Source organism: Pleurodeles waltl, chromosome 6, assembly GCF_031143425.1.
Source record: "Pleurodeles waltl isolate 20211129_DDA chromosome 6, aPleWal1.hap1.20221129, whole genome shotgun sequence".
NCBI lineage: Eukaryota > Metazoa > Chordata > Amphibia > Caudata > Salamandridae > Pleurodeles > Pleurodeles waltl.
Window position 1 is genome coordinate 26,418,744 of NC_090445.1, and position 24,171 is coordinate 26,442,914.

The 24,171-nt window shown below is 44.7% G+C and overlaps 1 protein-coding gene across 1 annotated transcript in view; it reads right to left on the bottom strand.

Moving 5' to 3' along the window:
- UCK1 (uridine-cytidine kinase 1) overlaps positions 1-24,171 on the bottom strand; it is an 82,632-nt gene that overhangs the window by 37,623 nt on the left and 20,838 nt on the right. The window contains exons 3-5 of the mRNA XM_069237088.1: positions 21,934-22,030; positions 18,739-18,881; positions 1,582-1,676 (exon numbers count right to left, since the gene is read on the bottom strand). Of these exons, the coding sequence (XP_069093189.1) occupies positions 1,582-1,676; positions 18,739-18,881; positions 21,934-22,030 (335 nt within the window). The remainder of the gene's footprint in view (positions 1-1,581; positions 1,677-18,738; positions 18,882-21,933; positions 22,031-24,171) is intronic.

Consider the following 24,171-nt stretch of genomic DNA (forward strand, 5'->3'; position numbering starts at 1 on the left):
TGAAGACGAAGAAGGACTGCTGACCTGAAGCCCTGCAGAGAAGACGGAGACACCAACTGCTTTGGCCCCAGCCCTACCGGCCTGTCTCCCCACTTCGAGAAAAACTGCAACAGCGACGCGTCCCCCAGGGTCCAGCGACGTCTGAAGCCTCAGAGGACTACCCTGCATCTAAAAGGACCAAGAACTCCTGAGGACAGTGGCCCTGTTCCACAAAGACTGAAACTACTTGCAACAAAGAAACAACTTTTAAAGGACCACACGTGTCCCGCCGGAAGCGTGAGACTTTCCACTCTGCACCCGACGCCCCCGGCTCGACCTGCGGAGACCCAACACTACAGGGAGGACTCCCCGGCGACTACGACCCTGTGAGTAGCCAGAATTGACCCTCCTGAGCCCTCCCAGTGATGCCTGCAGAGGGAATCCCGAGGCTCCCCCTGACCGCGACTGCCTGCTTCCAAGAACCCGACGCCTGGGAAACACACTGCACCCGCAGCCCCCAGGACCTGAAGGATCCGACCTCCAGTGCAGGAGCGACCCCCCAGGTGGCCCTCTCCCTTGCCCAGGTGGTGGCTACCCCAAGGAGCCCCCCCCTTGCCTGCATCGCTGAAGAGACCCCTGGGTCTCCCATTGAAACCTATTGCAAACCTGACGCCTGTTTGCACTCTGCACCCGGCCGCCCCTGTGCCGCTGAGGGTGTACTTTTTGTGCTGACTTGTGTCCCCCCCGGTGCCCTACAAAACCCCCCTGGTCTGCCCTCCGAAGTCGCGGGTACTTACCTGCTGGCAGACTGGAACCGGGGCACCCCTTTCTCCATTGAAGCCTATGCGTTTTGGGCACCACTTTGACCTCTGCACCTGACCGGCCCTGAGCTGCTGGTGTGGTAACTTTGGGGTTGCTCTGAACCCCCAACGGTGGGCTACCTTGGACCCAACCTTGAACCCTGAAAGTGCTTTACTTACCTGAAAAACTAACAAATACTTACCTCCCCAGGAACTGTTGAATTTTGCACTGTGTCTAGTTTTAAAATAGCTTATTGCCATTTTTGCCAAAACTGTACATGTTATTTTGTTGATTCAAAGTTCCTAAGATACCTGAGTGAAATATCTTTCATTTAAAGTACTGATTGTAAATCTTGAACCTGTGGTTCTTAAATTAAACTAAGAAAATATATTTTTCAATACAAAAACCTATTGGCCTGGAATTGTCTTTGAGTGTGAGTTCCTCATTTATTGCCTGTGTGTGTACAACACATGCTTAACACTACCCTCTGATAAGCCTACTGCTTGACCACACTACCACAAAATAGAGCATTAGAATTATCTCTTTTTGCCACTATCTTACCTCTAAGGGGAACCCTTGGACTCTGTGCACACTATTTCTTACTTTGAAATAGTACATACAGAGCCAACTTCCTACACACTCATCTTGAGCCGGTCAGAAGCAATAAAGCTAGATTTACGCTAGATAACTATAAATTGAGCACTATTGTCTGCTGGCTCCCTACTGATTACACAGCATACATACAGAGTATTTTTCTCTCAAATTCCATCTCTGAAAAATATTTATTCGCTAGAATTTTACCGGCAGACAGAACTCCTCGAAGGCGGGCTTGACGAAAGAAGTGTACTGGGTAAGGATGTGCTCAAGTTCTCGCCCTCGTCTCATGTCACGAAGCACTGAATGGGAAAGCAAGACAATATCAGGTTTAGTCTGAAAATCCTTTCCATAAAAATATGCACTATACAAAAGCTATCAACAGAAATTCATACAAAACCTACTCATACTGTTAATACTACATTACAACTGATAACATCTTGCTTTCAGGGGGGCCCTAAAAGACAGCAGGTTTGTTCATTTTGCTTGCCTGTCAGTTTGGTTCGCTTTTGGACAGTTGTTTCTACAATACAAAGATGATCTTTGTGTGTTCAAGCACTTTACAAGTAATAAAAGCTGAAGATTCAAACCTGTGTGCTTCTATCAAGTTATCTTTAAAGCACTTGTGTTACTCCTTTTGAGGTCGAGCACACAAGCGCTCTGACGTGTTGTAATCTATCTGTGGGCTTTTAACCATGCTCACCGCAAGCCCATCACTATCACTCGTTCATGGGCTTGCCTTTCAACAATCCTTTGTTATCATTGGTAAATGCTTTACGGTTGGTTGTCCCACCTTGGGGCAGTTTTGTTCCCACCTTGGCCATCGACCCCGTTACATGGATAATTGCACGTTTGCCGATATGTTTGACTGCGAGCAAAATTATTTTTCCTTTTTTGTCTCTCCTTAGTGCTCACGCTCATGGCGCCCGTGAGGCTTTGAATTGGTTTCCTGATGTCAACTGTCTTACTTTTCATTTCAATTTATGTGGAAAAAAAAGTCCAGTTAGGAATTTACAACGCTAATAGCTCTAACTCGAGCAAACGCAAGACCCATTGCATTGCAAACGCTTGTTTGTAGATCTGTGCCCATCTCTAACCTATGTTTGACCCGCAACCTAGTGACAAGGCAGAGAATTGCTTCTCAAAGCTGTTAATAAGCTTACGAACTATATCCACGCTCTGCCCAGTTTTCAACATTGTGTTAGATCGCACACATGATCACAGAAGAACGGAGGACAAGAAAGACCGCACCGGGGTGGCAACACCTTAAGTAACCTGTCCCTCAAGATCTTTTGGTTAAACTATGCATCACCACAGGATTTAGCATTTTGGTTGCAATACTGGCACTTTGTGGTTCCCATCAATGCATTTTACTGTTTGCTTCTGATCTCTATAGTATTTAAATACCAGAAGCTAGGCACCAGCACAGCTGTAGCACTGGTGATTCCACCTTTAAAGAATAGAAAGGAGATGCACAGGAGGGAATCCATCTGACAGAAGGTGGTACTAGGGGCCCGACCCCTGGTTCCATCCAGACAGAAATATGCCTCACATCCATAGTGTGCAACACCTCTTTAGCTGAACGGTGGAGGGTGAATGCAGAGTTAACACCTTGTCCTAGTGGGAAACCGTGTACGGTCCAAACACACCCAACATGTACTGATCATGGGAAGACTGCCTATTTGAATAAATAGCAAATGTTGGAAGCGTGTCATGCTATATAGAACTGATGAGCCAGAGAAAAGCAGATTCTACACAGAGCAGCGGAAAAAGCAAATTGAGAAAAGTGTAGACCCACGCAGGGGGAACAGTAGTGGCTTCATTTAGTTGCCCATGCATGTGCAGTATAAACCACATTCACTCTGAGCTAGAACAGCTCTGAGAAGCTGTTTCCAGTTCCACAACCAAGTGGCAGCCTAACCACAGGTTAGGAATGGGAGACACCTCTGACACAGGAGTAGGAGAATTTACTTGTTAATTCACTTCTATAGCTCTCATTGAGAATCATGTATTTAATCTTATCTAAGTCAATAATCAGTGACCTACTGTGACAAAAGGATGTGAATGTAAGAGACTTTAGGGGTCTTTCGCTGTCTTGAAGATCAAAACCGTGTCATCAGCAAGAGTTACCAACAATATCAATCTGCCATGCAGTTTAGGACATTCCCCTGATGGGAACCTTACTTTGGGGCGACCTCAATGACAAATACACAAAGACGTCTAGTTGCTGGGAGGCACGCTCGACAGACACCTTGCTTTCTTGGAAAGGTCCAAGTACACTAGGATCATCTGAAAATGCCAGATGTCCAGCCCCACCTTCCTGTGCGTGCTCATAAACCCCTGATCACTGCAGTCACAAATAGTTCAGGGGAACAAATGTCCTTTTTTATTTGTAGTAATGAGAATTTTGATGCAATCAAAATGATGCCGTATTTCCACAGTGCTCTGCCTTCGCTAGCAACATCCTGGTGGTGGAACAGAATGCTACAGTCCCTTCACTACACTCAAGCAGTATTTTATTGTACATTTTCACCACTGTATTTGAGGAATGTGGCACTAGCTAAAAAGGTAAATTCCTGTGCATGTTGGTGTGTATGGCCACTGTCTCTACCGCAAGCTGAGATAACATGGCGGGAAACTAGTTGTCTCAAGTAGGCTAAAATCCTGCATTGTGTTGACAGAACTCTACTGACACTTTGTCAAGGCCTTAAACCCTACAGGTAGGAACTGTGTAGCCAGAAGAAACTCACATAAATAGATGCAGACGCTAAAAGTAGAATTCACAATTCCAACAACTTCTCATTCCCTGTGCTGTGCTTAAACATGGAAGAGATCATGTTCTAGTAGATCAACTTTCCAACCATTTTACATCAAGCATGCTACTGAACCAAAGGAAGGCACCTTGTGCGGCACTGTGGACTTATGGCTCACAATAGCACCTGTTTTACAGACTATGGTTGACCCCAAAATACAAATCTTATTTTTAACAGGTTTATCTGGAGCCAACCACTAGAACCTAGGATCATCTCAAGATGCAAAGCTATTGTTCTAGGTCACCCCTTGTCACTAGCAACACTCTTATTTTAATCTCTGGGGCTCAGATTACAGTCTTAAGGCAACTGACGCCTTGAAGAAGGGCACGCACTGATAGGATATGACGTGTCCTCTGAAATCTGTGACAGGGTGGCTGTTTTGAATCATTTTGTAAAGCATTTTTTAATTGAGATTTTAAAGGCAACACAATACAATATGATCAGTGCAATCAGTGACAAGGATTCAGGAATCAGTAACAATAGTCCTAGGATTGGAAAGCAGCTCTCTCCTACTCATTTAGCCATTGAAATGTAATGTTCTTATGATGGGCAATTGACTATTTCTCACTTACACAGTTTTTTATTTGAGACACTTCAGTAAGAGCTCATTAAACAGTGGATGACCTCTGTTTTTCGGTCTGATAGGTAGCAATAGGAAATTTCCCATTTACTAATTATGTCTGCCTGCTCTGACCAATGGGTTCATGCTTCCTGGTTGGCTGCTACAGTGGTTGTGTCAGTTTGGCACCGCCAGGCAGTACGCCACAGTGTGGGCTGAGAAGTATTCAGTTTGGTTAAAGCCTCAAGTGAAGCAAGAGTTAACAGACTCAACTCACATCTGGATGAATAAAGCCTGTGACAGCCATGCTCCTCTCTGCCCTCAACATACAAGATCACTACCATCGATTCATCAGTTCAGCACCCGCCACGCAGCACGCCGAAGCGTGGGCTGAGAAGTATGCAGTTTGGTTAAGTCCTCAAGTGAAGCAAGAGTCAGTAGACTCACAGCATGAGGATGAATAAAGACTGCTAATACCATGAACCTCTGTCATTTTCATTACATCATCGCCACCAGCGATCCAGACCCCAGGCTGAGTACACTACAGAACAGACCCAGACAAACAGCTATTTTAGGTGCATTCTAATGGGGTGGGGACATTTATTGCCTCAGTTTTGTTATTTCTGTGTTTGAGTGAGCACCCTGCCTTTTTGTAACATGTTCAAATCAGCACAGTGGGCCTGGGAGAAACAAGACCTGCTCTGCTCCCACCGCCAGTGTTAGTGTTGGCATCTGCAAGACAGGGTCACACTGATATTTGGGGCTCTCTGCTGGCATCTCCTTCCTGCACTCGCGACTCGCAGGCAGGCTTCCTACCCCACTGGCGGGCCCAACTGTATGGCAATGTTTTTTTTTTTTTTTTTTTTAAACTTCTGACCTAACCATGTTAAACTTTTTATTTCCGGGCTCGCTGACCAAGTGTTGGTTGTGCTATGACCCTTCTGTAGTTCGAAGGCTCTCTCCCTACACATCTAAACCCACAGGAGTCAGCTGCGGAGTTCCCCAAGGATCCTCTCTTGAGTCCAACTCTTTTCAACATATACATGACCCCACTCGCAGCCATCGTCAGAAGTCACGGAATGAACATTGTGACATACGTCGATGACACACAACTCATAATTTCCCTCACCGAAGACCCGGACACGGTCAAAAGGAATTTCCACTCGGGAATGGAAGCCATCGCCACCTGGATGAGAGAAAGCTGCCTCAAGCTCAACTCTGACAAGACAAAGCTCATCATCTTCGGAAACGTCACCTCAGCTTGGGACGACTCCTGGTAGCCCACATCTCTCAGCACCCCGCCTTTACCGGCTAAGCATGCCCACAACCTCCGCATCATCCTTGATTCCTCCCTATCTATGACCCATCAGGTAAACTCAGTCACCTCCTCCTGCTGGCACACCCGCCGCAATCCCTGCCGCAGGACAGTCACCCATGCAGTAGTCATACACAAGCTTGACTACAGCAACGCTTTCCACGCCAGCACCACGACGAGAAACATCAAAAAGCTGCAACTCACCCAGAACGCCGCAGCCAGACTTGTCTCCAATCTCCCAGCACCTGAGGGCCCTCCACTGGCTTCCGACAGAAAAATGAATCACCTTCAAGCTACTCACCCACACGTACAAAGCCATAGACAACGTGGGACTGGCCTACCTGAACCACAGCTTCTCCTTCCACACCCTGCCAGATGCCTCCGCTCCGCCCAGCAAGCACTAGCCGGCATGCCACGCATATGGAAAACCACAGTCGGAGAAAGGTCCTTCACCTACCTCGCAGCAAAGAGCTGGAATAACCTACCCCGGCATCTCAGACAAAGCCCATCGCTCACGACCTGTTTACTTATCTCTTTTCATCACGCGGCACAAACTTGTTACGGCTTATCAAGCTCACCGCGTCCACCAGGAATACTCATTAAGTCTACAGTATTTGGCAAAACAACCAATAATTCTTGCTTTTTCTCGATGTTGTTCATCTCGCAACATTTCTGGGACATTACACTGTACATAAACTTTTGCCTTGAGAAAGTCTTGTTGACGAAACATGTCGGATGATGTTCATTGGATTTATGATGCATTTTATGAATAAAACGTCTACTGTGTACAGACGCGTATTTTGAACTTTGATTGATACAGCGTACCAAGAAATTGACTTAATGGACTACTGCGGTCTGCCTTGGTGTAACAGTAGTGAATCTCTTCGTGTTGATTGACCCCTCAACCGACACAACTGCACCCAAGGTGGTTGGGTGTTTTTCCAGTTTGGCACCCTCGGAGCACTATATGTCACATATGGACAATATTTCCCAAATTCGTTATACACACATATGGGATGTGCGAACCTGTAGCATAGCCACTTTTTACTGTAGCCCATCGCTCACCATCTTCAGGAAGAACCTCAGGCATCTCTCCCCCACCAACCCCGCCACCTTGAGACCCTCACAGGTGAGTAGTTGCGCTCTACAAAAACTGATTGATTGATTACATATTTCTCTTTATCCTATTTTTGCACCTGTGTGAACAAATCTATGCTTTGGTAAATGTATATACGTGGTACTTCAATGGCATGAACCTTGCAGGATCAAAGGCAAGCATAAAGTCAACAAGTGATAGGAGAGGTAGCTAGTTTGTGGACTGGTAACGCATTATGATGTAGTGTTCAATAAAGAGGTGCTTAAATGCACAATATCCTTTATTACACTTACGTTCAACCTGAGAGCACCAACCTTTATCCAACAGAAACAGGGCTTAATACTGGTGAATTTAGCACCTACCCAACATCTGTGGTTCAGTGACTCTGCGACCACAGCATCAAGGGGTCAGGCAAAGCATGCCACAAGTATTTAGGCTGGTGGAAAATGCTTATTAAAATAAAGGAAGGTTTCAGAGAAAAGGGGCTCTGAGAATTCAGATATTTTAGAATATCAGAATCTTGGACAGAGTGTTGGCATCAAGTGCATTGACCCCTAAGCTCGGTTTGTGTTTGTTTCAAAGCAAATCCCTGTGCTGGGCCTTATTTACAGTCATCCAGAGTTACCATAAATATAGCACATAAGAGGGAGACTTGTCACTACAGGTGCAATTCAGGTGAAATTCAGTGTCACCTGCTGCAATGGGGGAGTGAGGGTGGTGAGTGATTCATAGATTATGACTCATCATATCTGTGGGTCCCTTCGATAAAGGAGGACTCGTGTAGTGTCATAGGTGTTAGTTCTCAGCCAATTGAGAGCACGTAATATATGTTGTCATGTGGTAAGAAATGGCACAAAAGATGATCAAATATTGGTATCATTGAATGGATTGTAATCGGTAGCTAGCGACAAATGACAATAGAAAAGCTCCTTGGTAACAATGGAATCTGTTAATCATTATATTTCTACAGAGCTGTACACTTTCTTGCAATATAATAAAGAGAGAAACATTTTCAGTACATGGTGGTTTCCAGTTTTCTGGGCGAAAGGTAAAAAATCCAATTAAAAGATACTTGGGTCACATTGAAACTGTTGCCTGCAAGCACTAGTGAAATCGTGTGTAGGAAACTAATATATTCCCAGTTAGGAAGGAAGACTGATTAACACACAAAGAAGAGAAGCAACTGAAGATTTTGAACCTCTGTGATCCCAAGTCAATATTTACCCAAGTTGTAGGGACCTGACATAAGCGTCAGGATCATCAATCATATTGCTAAAAACAAATGTTTCAGGAAAATCAGGGCTCAAAAGAATATACAATTCAGCCCACAAGGGAATTACAATATCTTAAACTCGGTGGAGGGCTCCATAATATATTAATTAATGAGCAATCACCACTTACAATATGGTATGTCTTAGTAGTACAGGTGATATTAAATCTAATTACTTTGGAGGGTAAAGTCAAGGATCCTTCACAACTACTGGAAGTTGTGCCCTGGACCACAGGTATAACTATCTAAAACTCAGACATGGAAATAAGACGACCAGATAAAGAAAGGACAGACTCAACCCTCACTCTCTTACTAAGTTCCTTCACCAAGGACCGAAATAAGTAAAACCCATTCTCTTTTTAGGTACAGAGCATTTTGAACCCTGTACTTAAATCCACAATAAGTGCAAACACAAAATGACACAGGCAAACAGGTGCAAGCTCTGGATAGAACCACTGAATCTTTGCTGATCAGTACAAGATTTGCTAGACCCTGTGTTCACCTATCACAGTCTCCAGGGAGTTACCTCTATCCCCAGATTTGGAGTTTTGGGCTCAAGAATCAGTCTGTTAAGGATATTGACTCAGCGGCTACCAAAATAATCAGTGAATCCAATAATTTCTTGCAAAATCTCAGCTCATTTTACCACCCGTAAGCCACAAGGTAATAAACAGGCTTCTTTATGATTTGCCATAATTAAACAGGAAAGTGTTCTTTGTTTGGCATTTGGTACTGGTTCTTTGGCACCTACCTACTCCCCAAAAAATGTTTTTTTCAAATTTAAAATTCACGAGGGGGGGGGGGGGGGCGGGTCCCAGAGAGAAAGCTTCACATTTGCAAATGGGTTAAAACATCATTGTCAGTAAAATGTCAATGTTTTGCAACAGGATAATGGTCGCAAAACATTGATTCATCCTTAAAACCACCATCTGGAAGGGTCACCCTAAACATGCCCCTTTCAAACAGGGATTCGTTATGGGTTTCTAACTAAATTTTTCGAGTTGGTAACCTACTACTGAATCACAAACTCGGTTTAAAGCCATTTTGTGGTCGCAAACCATCTCATTATGTGAATCCCAGGTTTTGCATCCACAAAACTGCTTTGCCGATCAGGCCCTGTATTTCCCAAAGTTTTAATGTACTACCTTGCGGCACATGACGGCTGATTCATCTTGTTTCTAGTTATTGCTCATCTTCAAGATTACTCACTGGTCAGCTTCATTATGCTGTGTCCTACTCTTCCTCCTGCAACCCCTTATAGTTGAGGGGCTCCAGCCCTCATGGAAGCTTCCTTAGAAGTAATGTTTAATTGTGAAGTGTTGTTAAACACTTCCCTTCTTCAATGCTAGATGAGCATCTGAAAGGAAGAGGAAGTCCTGTAAACAATAACAAGTAGTTACAAGTCAGTACCACCACTCCCGGTGAGAGGAGGGGAAGAGTACGGCTCAGCATAATGCAGATCAGCCGTGAGTAACCTAAATGTTACCCCACTGTCCCTCTTTCTCACCCCTGCACTTACACATTCAGTGCAGGTAATCCACCTTTTCTGAGCGGTCGGCCTGGATGTTTTTCGCCTTTTGCCAGACCCTATATTTTCGCTGGCTTTAGAACCCGTGCACTTTACCCCTGCTAACAAGCAGTAAAATGCCGGGGCTCCCCTCCCATTTTAACATGGTTGAACTGGCATACTCATGATTGAATATGTAACTTACCTAGAAGTCGCTAGTATATGGTACAAAATGTACCCGGGGCCTGTAAGTTAAATGTCACTACTAGATTGCAGCACCTATTGTACCACCACTGCAGCGACAGGGTAAATCGCGGTTTCAGGTCTACCTGTGGCAGTTTTCCCATTGCAGTTTGAAGTGTCAAAATAACTCCTTTTAAATATTAACTAGTCACTCCTATGTAGGCAAGGTGCATGGTATTTAAACACAGAATATGTAGAAATTTAAACTTAACATATCCTTACAGTGACTAGCACCGAAAAGCTATTTTCACTGTAGGCAGACTGGATGGCCCATAGAGAATAGAAAAGAACAGAATAAAATCCTAATACTGTATCTCGGTAATAGCACTACCTTGAAAAATAACAAAACAACTCTTTTCGACAGTTATTAAAAACAAATGTTCAATGGTGAAGCTGGATTTTTTAAAAAATATTAAGGAAAATTAACTTTTAGAAAGTTACCTTTTTAGTGCCTGAAGCTCTTGGAGGCCACTTTGCCAGCTTTCCCAGCCTGTACTTGACCTAAAGAAGGTGTAAATAAGGTGTGATATTTCTCCAAGGAGCTACACAACAGGTCACTGTGATTAACAGGTTAACCTGCATGGGCAGGGATTACTCCTTTGAGCTTAGTAGAAGAGTTGGAGCTGTGAGTATCCGTTTTGACATTACAGTGTCAAACTTGCTGGGGTGTGAATTCCTGCTTGACAGGTCTGCTGGTTTTATATATAACACTTGAGGCACACTTGAAAGAAGGGAAACAGGATGCCAAGATAATTCTTCTGTATCCACTGTGTGGATGTTGGAAAAACCTGCTTTTGTTCTGCCATTGGGTTTACGGGGGGGCAGTGGCTGCTTTAAATTGGATTGTAGTGTTAGATTTTGAGGGCACTAGGCTTACCATAGTCCACTACCAGCACACACACCCAGCCCTCAGAGCTCTTGTTTAGTGAGGCCACAGACTCTCTCTATCTTGCAAAGGTCCAAAGTGGGTAAGGTTGGTCCCTGGATAATTTACACCATTGGGTAGGGCATGCCCATGAGTCATTCCCACCCACTAGCTCATGCAAGGGATAACTGTGGCACATCCAGGCCCCCAATTCAAAACACGAATGCACCCAGAGAATAATAGAAGCGGTCTGGACCCGCTGTCCTGTCACCTGAGAGGAGCCCTGAAGCACAGGACCTGCTCCCTCTTGTACCCAGGACAAAGAAGTGGACTCAAGAGTGTCATAAGGTGAACCTCCTGTTCAAGCTACAGGGATACACCAAGCTGCAATCTGTAAAGCACTGTACTGCCATTCGTATGGCCTCACAGTAGGGTGTTACAATTAATAGCATGAAAGACAAGACTTGGGGCATATACCAAAGTTCCACTCTGCGTCAGCAAATTAAGTTGCATCTTAAAAAAAATAAGTGATTTTAGCTGTGTTAGTACTGAATATCTGGAATGAACTGAATAATTTCATATAAGTTGTACAGTCGACTTCAATTTAGCTTTACAGTGCTTAATATTTTGTCTCTTGTCAGGGTTAGGAGGGAATTTGTTAAAGTACAGGGTGCATTAGTTTAGATTTAGGGGGCAAAAATCCCTGGGGGAGGAAATGGGACAAAATGCCCCACCAGAACTTTTGTCCTGGGTACCCCCAAAACCTACCTCCTGCCTTCCACGTGCTATTGGTTAGCAGTGTGTTGAAGTCCAGTCCATCAATTTGTCTACTTGGCTCACTAACGCTGCCAACAATCTGGCAGCTCTCAAAACTCGGCTTATCTCTGAACACTCTCCGCATACCAGCTGCTACACGCAAGACTTTGGCCAGCTTGAACAAGACTGCAAACTGTTTGAGTATCACTAGAGAAGCTCATACGACTATCAAGACAGATGCAACTAAAAATCTGCTCTCTGCAATTAACACTCACAGTTAAGATGAACAAGGCAACTCTTTAATTCTTCCAAGGAAATCTTCTCCATTGTGAAAGAATTTACCTCTCTTTCAGACTCTTAATGAACCATCACCCCCTCCTCAGTTCTCTGTTCTCCGCTTCTTCCACAATAAGATTAAGCTTATCTATGATAATTATCACCACTCAATGCTCTCAACGTCTTCAACTTGGCCCCCATAACATCCCCCAGGGCCTTCATGTGTGATCTGATGTCTTTCAAGACAGAAGATTCCATCAGGACCATGCTATCTATCAAATCTGCATCTCCCATGGCCCCTTGCTTCCATCGCATTCTTCTCTTGGTCTTGAACCCACTGGTGAGGCCCTTACTGCTGTCTTCAATCTCTTCCTATCTACTGCCGCCTACCCTGCTAATTGGAAACGTGTCATGATTCTACCCCTTCCTAAGAAACCGTCGGCCCAAGGTCCTGGCCAACTACAAACCTGTTTCTTTTCTTCCCCATCCAACTACATTTCTCAAAAAACTGGTTAACCACAAACTTACCTTTCACCTCCAGCCTCATCAGCTCTTTTACCAGCTCATTTGGGCTGCACGGCTAACTTCAGCACTGAGAACACCTTCATAGCAGCCACAAATTACTCATCACCAACAAAGGAACCATCACGGTCTTCAATTTTTCAGACTTATTGGCGACTTTTAACACAGTATCCTAGGCCATGCTGCTCCAACGCCTCCAAGATGCAGTCTTCTGCTGCATAGTGCTTCTGGTCCTTCCTAACACAACAGGCCCATTTGGTTTCTCTATCTCCCTCACACTCCGACATGGTTAATATATTGTTTTGACTAGCACAAGTGATCATCCCTGAGCCCAACACTCTTTAACATATACATGGCGCCATTAGCAGCCATCATCAAACCTTTTAGCTGTATGATAAATCTCCTACGCAGCTGATCCTTTCTCGTTCAAATGACACTCAACACCATGACTCCATGTATGTCCTTGGTAGCCGAATAAATGAGCAATAATAATCCCCAGCTCAAAGGTAGAAAACTCAAATTCTCCTTTCCGGCAAAGGCACCTCCGCCTGGACCAATCCTTGGTGACCATCGGATCTGGGGCTGCTCCCCAGCCCTCCGTAAAAGCCAGGAACCTCGCCATCATTTTTGATAATCAACTCAGCAACCAACCACTGTCTCTGCCTGATATTTTAGCACCCCGAAGATGCTTAGGGAATTGTTTGTGTGGCTGCCTCTTGATTTGCGGAAAACCATTACCCAAGTGCTTATCACAAACAGATCACATTATGGCAACAAACTATATGTCGGGATTGCTGCCTACCTCACCAAGAGGCTACAGAGTGAACAGAACGCAGCCGCCAGGCTCATTCTGAATTTGCCTCATGGCGCTTCCATGACAGGCCATTTATACAAACTTCACTGGCTTCCTGTGCACAAGCATTCACTCTTAAACTTCTCTGGCACACGTACAGGATGGCTCCCCTTACCTCAGCAACAAAATCTACGCCCATGTCCCTTCTGCCTGGTCACACACCCTGCATCTACTGCTTCAGAGAAGGATGTCGCTCCTGCTCTTGCCATGTCCGACATCATGGAACGTAGTACCACTCTTTATTCACTTCAAAAATTCCTTCTTGGGTTTTTAGGAAAACCTCAAAATCTCAATGTTTTAACTCCTCTCACCTTTTCAGCCTCCTGGCCTGCTTTTCTTCACTCCATAAGGATACCCTTTTTGGGTGATATGAATGCACTGCAAATAATGTTAACAAAACAAAATAGGGGTGGAGTCACTGCTCCAAAAAGCATGCGGCACAGTCAAAAACCTGGTAGCACAGCTTAGGACACACATATCAGACTCGTGTTCCCTGGCCCCAGCAGTTCCAAAGTCCCACCAATACAGCAGCTAGAACACAACAGACTTCTGATCATGTTCTGTCTCTAGAGGGAGGCATAATTAAACAGCTCACCAAACATACAGCCTTGCCACCCACTGAAGCAGGCAGACATCCATCTCAACAGACAGAACACACCTTTGTAGACAGACAAGTTCAGCAGCATCCCAGAGACCTAGACCTGCTGCTTGCCACTAGGGTACATCCAATTAACTTGGAATGGGTGCAGAAACAAGGCAAGCCAGGATGTCAGAAGTTGTCGTCGACCTAGTACATGTTTGCCCTTGACCAGAGGTAGGCCAGGGACATAAGAGCATTAGGCTCAACTGGGTTAGAGAGCTGCCTCCCTCCAGGGCATGGTGTGAGACATACGTTTAGCTTGTCAGACCCATCAGCACTAGCAAGCAATGACAAGTCTGCAGAGTTCACACACAAAGCCAGCCTATGTCTGGAGTTAGCAACATCCTAAACCCATGTGACACCCGCACAGGAACATTAAAGTAAGATTGCACTCAAAGATTTAATGCATCTTGGAGGATGAAAGCAAAACCGCCGATGTGGCACGCAAGTACAGTCGTGGGAGCTTCATCCAGAAGTACCTTCTCCGCTCTTGAGAAATATAGCAATTTGAGATTTTTCCAGAAGTATCTTCTTGGTGCTGTAGAATCCCAATTGCAAACACATCATGTGTGTGTGTGTGTGTGTGTGTGTGTGCCTTCTCAGTATTTGTGATCCCAAGTGTATTCAGCTTCCTCCAGCAGTGCCTCCCAGTGAAGAGAGACTGTTTCTTCAATGTCTTCTTCACTGTTAGAAGGAATCCTGAGCGTGAACTTCCTCCAGGTATGCCTTCTCGTGACCAGCTAGGATCCCAAGTAGAATAAGCAATCCCCAGATGTGCCTTCTCAGTACCAGAAAACATATTTACAAACAAATGTTCTGCTTATTGCTTTTATTATTTTATTTTAAAAAACCTGGAATATTTCATCACAAGTTTTACTACTAAGGCCACTGGCTATTTGGGATGCGTTGGTACCAGCATCTCAAGGCTGTCCCTGTCCCCTTCCCACTAAATTTTTGTGTTTCGTACACCCACACTGACATCCGTTGATAATATCGAAGGTGGTGTAAACAAATCTGTCTCTTTGGTGAGATCCACTGAAGACAGACATCATGTCACAGAGGGCACTAGTTGTGAGTTATAGGTATGAGAGTCTATAAAAATTACAGAGGTCTGATCCCAGTGAAGGAAAAGCAGTGGCCCGGCATCCACATTATGACCGTGGCGGAGCCACTACTGTCTGACCGCCGGCACTGCCAGGTTGCCGCCAGTTAACAGCCTGGCGGTCTTAATCCGCAGGGGTTTACGAGTCCCTTCTCCACTGGCTTTTGCATGGCGGTTCCACTGCCATGCAAAGGCTGGTGAAGACGGGGTGCAGGGGGGCCCCATCACATGGGCAGTGCAGGGGTCCCCATGGACAGCCCCGTTGCGCTTTTCACTGCCTGAATCACAGGCAGTGAAAAGCGCAATGGGTGCTGTCGCACCCAATGCACTGCAACATTGCCGCCAGCTTGATTATGAGCCAGTGTCAATGTTGTGGCCTGTTTCCCGCTAAGTCAGAGTGCAGAAACGCTGTTTCCCCCCGCTGGCCCTGCGTGAAACTAGTAATAGGGCCAGTGGGCAGAAAACCGGAGTGGTGGTTTTCCATCCTAAAGAATTTGGCAGGCAGCCTCCGCTGCGCGCCAAACCGAAAATGAGGGCCTGAGTCTTCAAAAGACTTTAAAAGAGGTTGTGAAGTTTGTGTATCCAATGGCGAGGAAGTAAAACCTTTCCACATGATGAACAGACCTTCTTTGTAATCTAGACACGGAGGCTAGAGAAGAGTTTTTCTTGATGTCTTCCTTTAATAACCAACCATGTCTTTAAGCTTACTATGACTTTCAAGCAAAGTAGAGATTCTGAGTGTGATATTCTTTCTCTTTGATAGTTGGGACATAAATAAGCCAACTGTCTAGGTACAGATGGGTTTGTGAGCCTTGTGGACGTAGAATGGCCACCAGTGGAGGAAGGACCTCTATGAAGACTCTTGTGGCAGCTTTCAGACCAAACTGCAGCGCAGTAAACTGGTAGTGATTTCCCAAAACAGCAAACTTGAGGAATCTCAGATGACATTTACTGATTGGTATGTGAAAGTATGTTTTCTGCATGTCTTCTGAACTCATGAAGTCTCCTGGTACGACTGCTGAAATGACCTTCTGGAGGAAAATGTACAGTTCTTACAAACATATTGATATTTCTTATGCTGAAGATGGAACAATATTCACCTGAATGTTTGCGAACAAGAGTAGTAACATCTGAGCTCCCGTCAGTAGAAAATATTTTTAGAGGAACTTTACAAAAGACTGGAGGAGGAGACTCTATTGAGTATCCTTTCTCCAGCACCTCAGTATCCATTTGTCCGATATGTCATTTACCAACATTCTGTCGAAGTCAGGAAGGTTGGGTTTCAGAAGGTACACCTGTGGGGCGCCCTAAGGAATCAGATGCAGGATTTCTTCATCTACCTCCAGCGGGTCAGCCCCTACTTGAAACCGTTTTTAACAAGTGAACGTTTGGGATGGCTTGTGCGAAGTAGAAAATGGAAGACGAAAATCTGCAGCTCTTTTTTACTAGTTCTCCCAAACAAGGTCCAAGCAACAGGTGTTGACTTCCAAAGGGTGGTCTGAGTTTGGAGAGTCTGGATTTGCATCTCCGTTCCATGATCAAAACCACTAATTTCACCATGCTGCTACTAAAGTGATAACAAGAGCGTAAGCTCTGACTGAATCCACAGATATGAGGGAAATCAATTGTCATTGCTTTTCAATGATCTTTAAGACGTAGGAACAATCTTAACCTTCTTTGAAGGCTGAAATTAAGTTCTGAAAATTCGTCATTAATGTGTTGAAGAGGTTGTGCAAATCTGGGCTCTGAGGGTAAAGCAGATAGCAGCAAACGCCTTAAAGAAAACTCAACCCTCTTATCAATATCATCTGAAGGGATCACTTCTTCAGAAGCAATGAATGAACGATCTGCAAGGTAAAAGAGTCAATCTTAGAGATCCTGAAAACACCTGCTCACAGTCTTGAAAATGAAATAATTGATTCTAATATCTGAGAACTAAATCCTCAGGTTGAAGGGATGGAAGGCACTTCTCTAAAGCTGAAGATACAGCCTCAGAAATAATAGATTCAAACAAGGCTACATCTATTTTTGCTTCAGCTGATTTTGGTTAAGAATGGCACTTGTGTTTTTAACGGCGTATGTGATGACCTGAGGGTCTATCATCAGGGCTGCAGTGTTGGTTTTTAGAAGTGCGCTTGTGAGGAGTAAGCAAGGGCTCGGAGTCTGACAAGGCTGTAATATTAGATGACAAAATATACAGACTTACAAGGGAGCAGACGATACTCTGTATTTAAAGACACTCCCTTGATTGCAACCGCATAACAAAAGCGGAACAGAAGTGACGTCATTAGAAGGACGGCCAAGGGACAGGCAATTTGACGCAAGTGGGCGGACTTCAGCAGCTCTGGGATGCCTTTGCTACGCAGGCAGGCTTTCTCGTAAACGTTTTAATAAGTATAGCCTTCTTTTGGAGGAGAGGTCCACATAGCAGCTTCCAACTAATAAAGTTAATAATCTTACCTTCTGCTAAACACTTAACGGAACCATGTGAGATGGGACAGGAAACAGAACAGACTTTGCTGGTGTTTTTTGGAAGTTAATATAGCATTCAGAAGCGGAAGTGGTTTAATAAAGTTTACAATGTAATATTACTTTTAAAGGAACCTGTTGTGAGGACTGGACACCCTCAATATTCAAGGGCAGGAACAAAGCAGAGTGAGGGTGCACTTATCTATAATCTGCTCATAAATAAACTATAAATTACCTAAATGTATATTTGATTTCCAAAGTAAATGAGGGTTTCATGTAAGTTGAGCTAATTATTTTACATTGTTTTAGTACATCCTACAGCTAGGTAAAATAATAACTGTTAGTGGCTTCCTGGGATTATTCCATTCACCCTCGTTTCATTGTGATTTTGCAAGAGTACCCAGGCCGGATTAATTGTATGATCGTCAAAGCCACAATACTGATGAGATTACTTACCCGCCACATTAAATCACTGGATTACTGTTTAGTGTTATTTGGAATCACTGTTGAAATAAAAGTGGGGTGCTACAACAGAGCATTCGTAACATGATGTAAGAACCTGAAGAGTCACACCTCACCATCTTTGTATGCTGAAAAGGACTACAGACTACCCTTCAACAGAGCCCTAATTACATACTAAGGCGATCAATGTCAAAAGCTGTATACCCAAGTTCCTTCTGGGTGCTTTCGGACAGGGCTTTTCTTGTTGGGAGATGGTTACAAAGGTTCCATGGCATAAGTTAGTAAGCGGACTTCAACAAGGTTACATTGCCACGTGGAACAAAAATCAAAATTTTACATAATAATGTTCATATTGCATTAGATTGGTTTGCGTTAGTCTTGCCAACTTTCTGGTGCACGTGGTCAGTGTCACATGCCTATTAAGAACTGGCATGGTGGTGTTGCAGTTGTTTGCAAAGCCTCAGATGTGCCAGTTAGACCACCTCAAACCTCTGGCAATATCAAACCTCTCCTACAGTAGTCCTTGCTTGTAACTAAAGTTGGACTTCAAGCACAAGCTGATGGCTCATCGCACCATGCCCTTAAGCCCTAACACCCCTCTATGAGGGCGTATTACCTCTGCGGGACAACCGGACATCCGAGTCAGTGTCTACAAAGAGCTTCAGCTGGAAGAGGTCCCGGATCTCCTGGTTGTAGAACACAAGGATTCCCTCGAAGAGCAACACATCTGCAGGGTAAACAACTGTGGTCTGTGGCAGCCTGCAAGAAGCGCGGACATGAGATAGTATGAGTCACAGGAGACTGGGAGGATTAGAGCAGGAAACTAGTTGTGGTACGGTAGTATGATTCGTACAGGAACGTGTGTGAGGGATATGTAAGACCGAGGTATGGAAATTGTGTGAGAAGTATTGGAAAATTAAAAGGTACAGGTGCTGAGAGGGATACAGGAGACTGTGTGAGGTGTAACCAGGTACATGCAAGATTGTGTGAAGCATACCCAAGGTTACTGTATGGTGTACAGGAGATACTGTAAAAGGGTTTGGAGGACTGTGGGCCACTGGGCACTGACCGGCACACAAGACTGAGGGCTACAGGAGACTGAACATACATGATTTTATGTGCATGGTACACAACAGTGTTTGAGGTGTACTGGATCTTGAAGGTGTGGGCAGCATTGTGTGGATTGAGTACAGAAAACAGTGGGAGGCCTAAAGGAGATTGTGTAGGTGCTGGAGACACTGAAGGGTACAGGAGACACTGTGAGGGCTACAAGTAAATGACGTTCGACAATTTCTATTGCAATATTGCAACACAGAAGTACACCACAAATAAACATCTTGGCACTAGAGGAACATTGTGACAGGAAAGAAGCTGAAACTTAAGGAAGCCACAACAACATATCAGAAGTGGGTTTTGACAGCTTTACTAAAAGTTAGGAGTAACCAATTGGATTTGATTTATATAGAGATTGTTCCAAAGTTGTGGCCCTAGAAGGCCAACAGATCTTCTATCTGAGGGGCAACAGTTAATCCTGGGTGCATAGAATTTAGAATTTAACTCTTTGTTTGACGGAGAGCCAGTACAAGCAGACTCTGGCTGCCAGGCGTGACTGAACTTCCTGAGTGGGGCCTCTGTGGTACTGTGAAAAATTGAACCCATGTAATTTAGCAAGGATAATTTCAGGCAGGCCCAGATAGAGAATGTTACAGTAATCACATGGCGGAACCACACATGCACGAAATCGCCCTCGCAGGAATGATATAATCTTTCCCAGCAGCTTTAAGTAGTGAAAGCTGGCTCACGAGACTGCATTAACTGAAATATGAGTCTTTCACATCCAGAATGAGTGAGAGAACGTTCCTGAGGCACAAAGGCCCTTACTAGAGAGGATGCTAGATACTGTCATGCGGCCTTTTGTGTTGCTCATCATGACCATTACTTCTGTTGGATTACTTTAAGTCGGGGCAGGACATGGACGTTGAAAAGAATGGGTGATTACAAAGAGCCCAGTGGTACATGTCATGGTCACAGTGGTGGATCTGTAAGTTGGTAGAGATACAGCCAGTACTTTGTTGTCTAGAAAAGGGAAGAACCACTTTCCAACTACTCGAGAACCGCTTCTCTCATGTCAATCATAAAGAATGATCAACCCTTTCAAAAGCCTCCAGCAGGTTCACAGAACCAAGGTGGCTGAGCGACCTGATCCAGTACAGTTCTCAGTATTGCAAGCACAAGTGCTAGTGCGAGGGCTGTTCCGAACGACGACCTAGTAGAATCCCTACTTGTCTTGGATCAAGACAACCTGAGTCTTCTGAAAATAGAGTGAGTTGCTTTGCTACCTACAACCAAATGTTGATTATTGATTCATGGTCAATGCCCACAGTTTATCTTCCACTCTCCTACTTCACTTCTGGCCCCTCTCCCCAGCCCTGAAAACCCCAGAAAATATTCTGGGAGCTGTGTACAGAGTTTCCCTCTCGAACCGTGGAGTCTTCTTTAGTCAGAGAATAGATGATTTGCTCCCGAGGAAAACTTATCTCTACATTTAACATAGCTATAAAAAAACACTGATTCCACTGCAATTTTGGTCAAAAGGTGTTGCAGTGCTCTGCTGAAATGAGGGTGGTCCTTCCCAGTATACTGGTATGTGCAAAAGTGAAACCCAGTGGTTCAGACCATGAACTCCCTGGAGCTTCTAATAAACAGGAGGTATTTCCTTTATAAACATGGCAGGTGACAGTCTGACCTTAAGTGCTTAGTTTAAATCCGAGGAAGGCAATGATGTAGTCTGTCATTACAGAAGTATGTAGATTACACCTCCCTCTACAAGAGAAAGAAGGGCTCTGGAGTGAGAGGAGGAAGTTACAAATACAGGTAGGAATCTTCTGCACTGTTGTCCCAGAAAAGAAAAAGACAACCTGCAAGGTAGAGAGAATATAAGCTACCAGGCCAGTGGCCTAAGCGTGACAGAAACATGTTAGTACTCTGGCCTGGCACTGACAAAGACTCCCCTTTAAAGCTTCTGAGGAACCCCCAACCTTTAAGGCAAACTCACACAGTCCAACACCCTCACAGGGGCTACTTGTTCCCCTGACCTCAGAGTATGAGGACAGAGTTAGATTAATAGCATGTATTTTGCATCTTGTCTGGCGTTGTGCTACTAACTGTAGTTGTACTGTGACTGTATTAATGTCACTTATACACTGCGAGCAAGCCACAGAGCACTATAAATGCTAAGGGATTTACAGTGGCTAGTGTGCAGGGGTGCTAGTGGGGAAAGGAATACAGCAGTGGTTCTCAACCTGTGGTCCGGGGACCCCTGGGGGTGCGCAAAGCCTTCTCAGGGGGTCCGCGACTGCTTAGAAAATTAAACAATATTAACAGATTAGGTCCCCAGATATCAGTAATGACTCAGTGGGGGGTCCCCGGATTCCAATAATGATTTAGTGGGGGTCCCGGGTTCCATTAATGATAAAGTGGGGGTCCACAGAAGTCAAAAGGTTGGGAACCACTGGAATACAGCATCAATGGTGGGTGTATACACTGCTGAGGGAAGGGTGCTGGCTTGAGATACTCAAAGATGGTCAGGGAGGCAAGGGAGGTGGCCCAGCTGCCAGTGGGAGAGGGAATGGGAACTCTTTAAGAGTGTGAGGGCATCCTGACACTTACACTGTAGCCACGCTAGACATCTTATGTGCGTTACTTAACACCTATGCTTCATATCATGTTATTACACATGCCTACACAGAATGCAGCTGCTGTGTAATGTACTGTAACATCTGAGTGGGGAGTCAAATCTCTTGCACTCTACCTGGAGTGGGTGACGAAATCGTAGGTGGGCACATCAACGGCCTGCCCCGCAAGGATAGTCTTCAGGGTAACCAGCAGCAAATCATTGTCAAAAGCATCTGGGAAGACAAGAGAGATAATCCACAGTCTGTAGACCATGCAGGGCAGGCAGAGGAAAGTCTGTCTGGATTCAAGCACGAAGCACTGCCTGATGCAGGAGGTGAAACTGTCCTCATGATACTTTGTCCCTCTTCTCCCAGGCTCCCTCATTCCTGCACATCCTGCTCAGGCACCACCACCTAGTACATCAGAGAAGTACCCTGGCCCAATCTTATAGCCCCAGGTGTCTAAACAGAGCAGGCACATTATTTCCAATCCATCCTTTAACTGCAGTCTAACATCAGAATTTATTGGGGTAAATTTCCGTATATCGGATATTCCTCTTTACAAATATTCTCAGTTCCTTTTACACAGAGAGTAACAGGTTTCCGCTATAGGTTCTGCTAAAGCCTGTCGTTTTACTGTTTGGTTTCTTTTCAAGTGCTGTTGCTGTGACCCTTGCTTAAGTCTGGAGCACATGAGCACACATGCTTCATGCACAACAGCAAACCTCTAGTAATGGATGACACCTCTGCCAACACTTTCAACCATCATGCGAAAAAAAATAAAAAGTTACCACTTACTCGACCAACCAGGACCATTTTGCAGCTGCAACACAATGTTGACAAGAGTACAGAGATGCTACAATACAAAGCTACACAATACAAAGGCAGAACATGACTAGTATCAGTATAAAAAGGAACTGAGAATGACATCAACATGAGGATGTAAAGGCACATTTATTACAATAAAAGGAATCACTGAAACCAATAAATTCTGATGTCTATCTGAAGCCCATGAGATGAGTTAAGTGACCACTATTCTAGACATCACTGACAAAAATCTTGTGCACACCAAACAAATGAAAGGGCAAATCCTGAAACTGAAATATTAAGTCATACAAGTTCCCAAAGTGCTATTTACTCCCATCCTCAGATATGTCACTCCATTTCTCCTCGGTTCCTCATGCAGAGGAGACTTGCGCATGTGTAGTCAAATCTGTACTTCCCATATAGGAACACTGCTCAGGCTCCAGGGATAGTGCCTTATTGAAACAGTCCCATCCGCAGGTATACACAGCTGTACTTGCATGGCTGAAGAAGAACTGCTCCTCCCAAGCAAGGGCCATCTGATGAACCGGGGGTCAGCAACTTGAAGAATCAGTCCTGACTCAAGGTGAAAGGCTTGTGCTTGTACAGCAAGCACACCCATCGGCCACCCACGGATCTTTCCTTGCCCTTACAGGTGGCCACTGGCTGTGTGTAGGTGGATGAAGCTGTATGGCCCCTTTGGGGATGGTATCCTGCACTCTGGTTAATACTTTGCATAAACAGTCTTACCTTCAAGACACTAGGCCCATTCTCACTACTCTTCGGTCCAACCTCTCCAGGACAAAAGATGGAACTCCCCCCTTTGCATACATTATGCCTGGCACAGACATAAAAAGAGCGAAGGTTTACAAAGTGGCACAATGCATGCATTACGCCATTTTGTAAATATGGGCAGTGTTTTGGGCCTTCTAACACCACAATTAGCGTAAAAGAAATTACACTAATGCAGTGTTGGAATGGCACTAGGCCCTCTTAAATATGCCCCATAATATTTTGACATCTGAATCTATAACCTGATTGCCTAAGGTTCTACCAGATTGTAAATAACTATAGAATTCAATTATACTCAGGCATCTAAGTTCTGTGTGGGAACACAGCTGCTGCGATAAATTTTTAGATACGATCTATAGTCCAGAATGTCTATGTGTAATGGATTCTCTAATCACTGAGAATGCAGTTGAACCTTAAACAACAGTATAACAGATTCAAGGGAAAATGTTGTAATGCTTTAGTTGATAAATTAGGGTACTTTCAAACGCTCCCTTGAGCGCCTTCTCCTGTAGTGAATACCTTCAGGATCTTGGCCTTCAGCTTGATCTTCAGCACCCTGTAGAAGCATACTCATCCTCAGTACACCAGTCTTCTCTCCCAGGTACCCCTAGCCCATCCCTAGCCATCCAGTCAAAGGTGGATGAATGCTGTACCTACGCGGTTGAAGCTTCCTATCCCTTGAAGGCTGGATATTCTTCTCCAGGATCAGCACCTTCTAGAAAACTTACGCAGTCTGGTTTCAATGGAATATGACCATGCACAGTCCACCAGGCCCATCA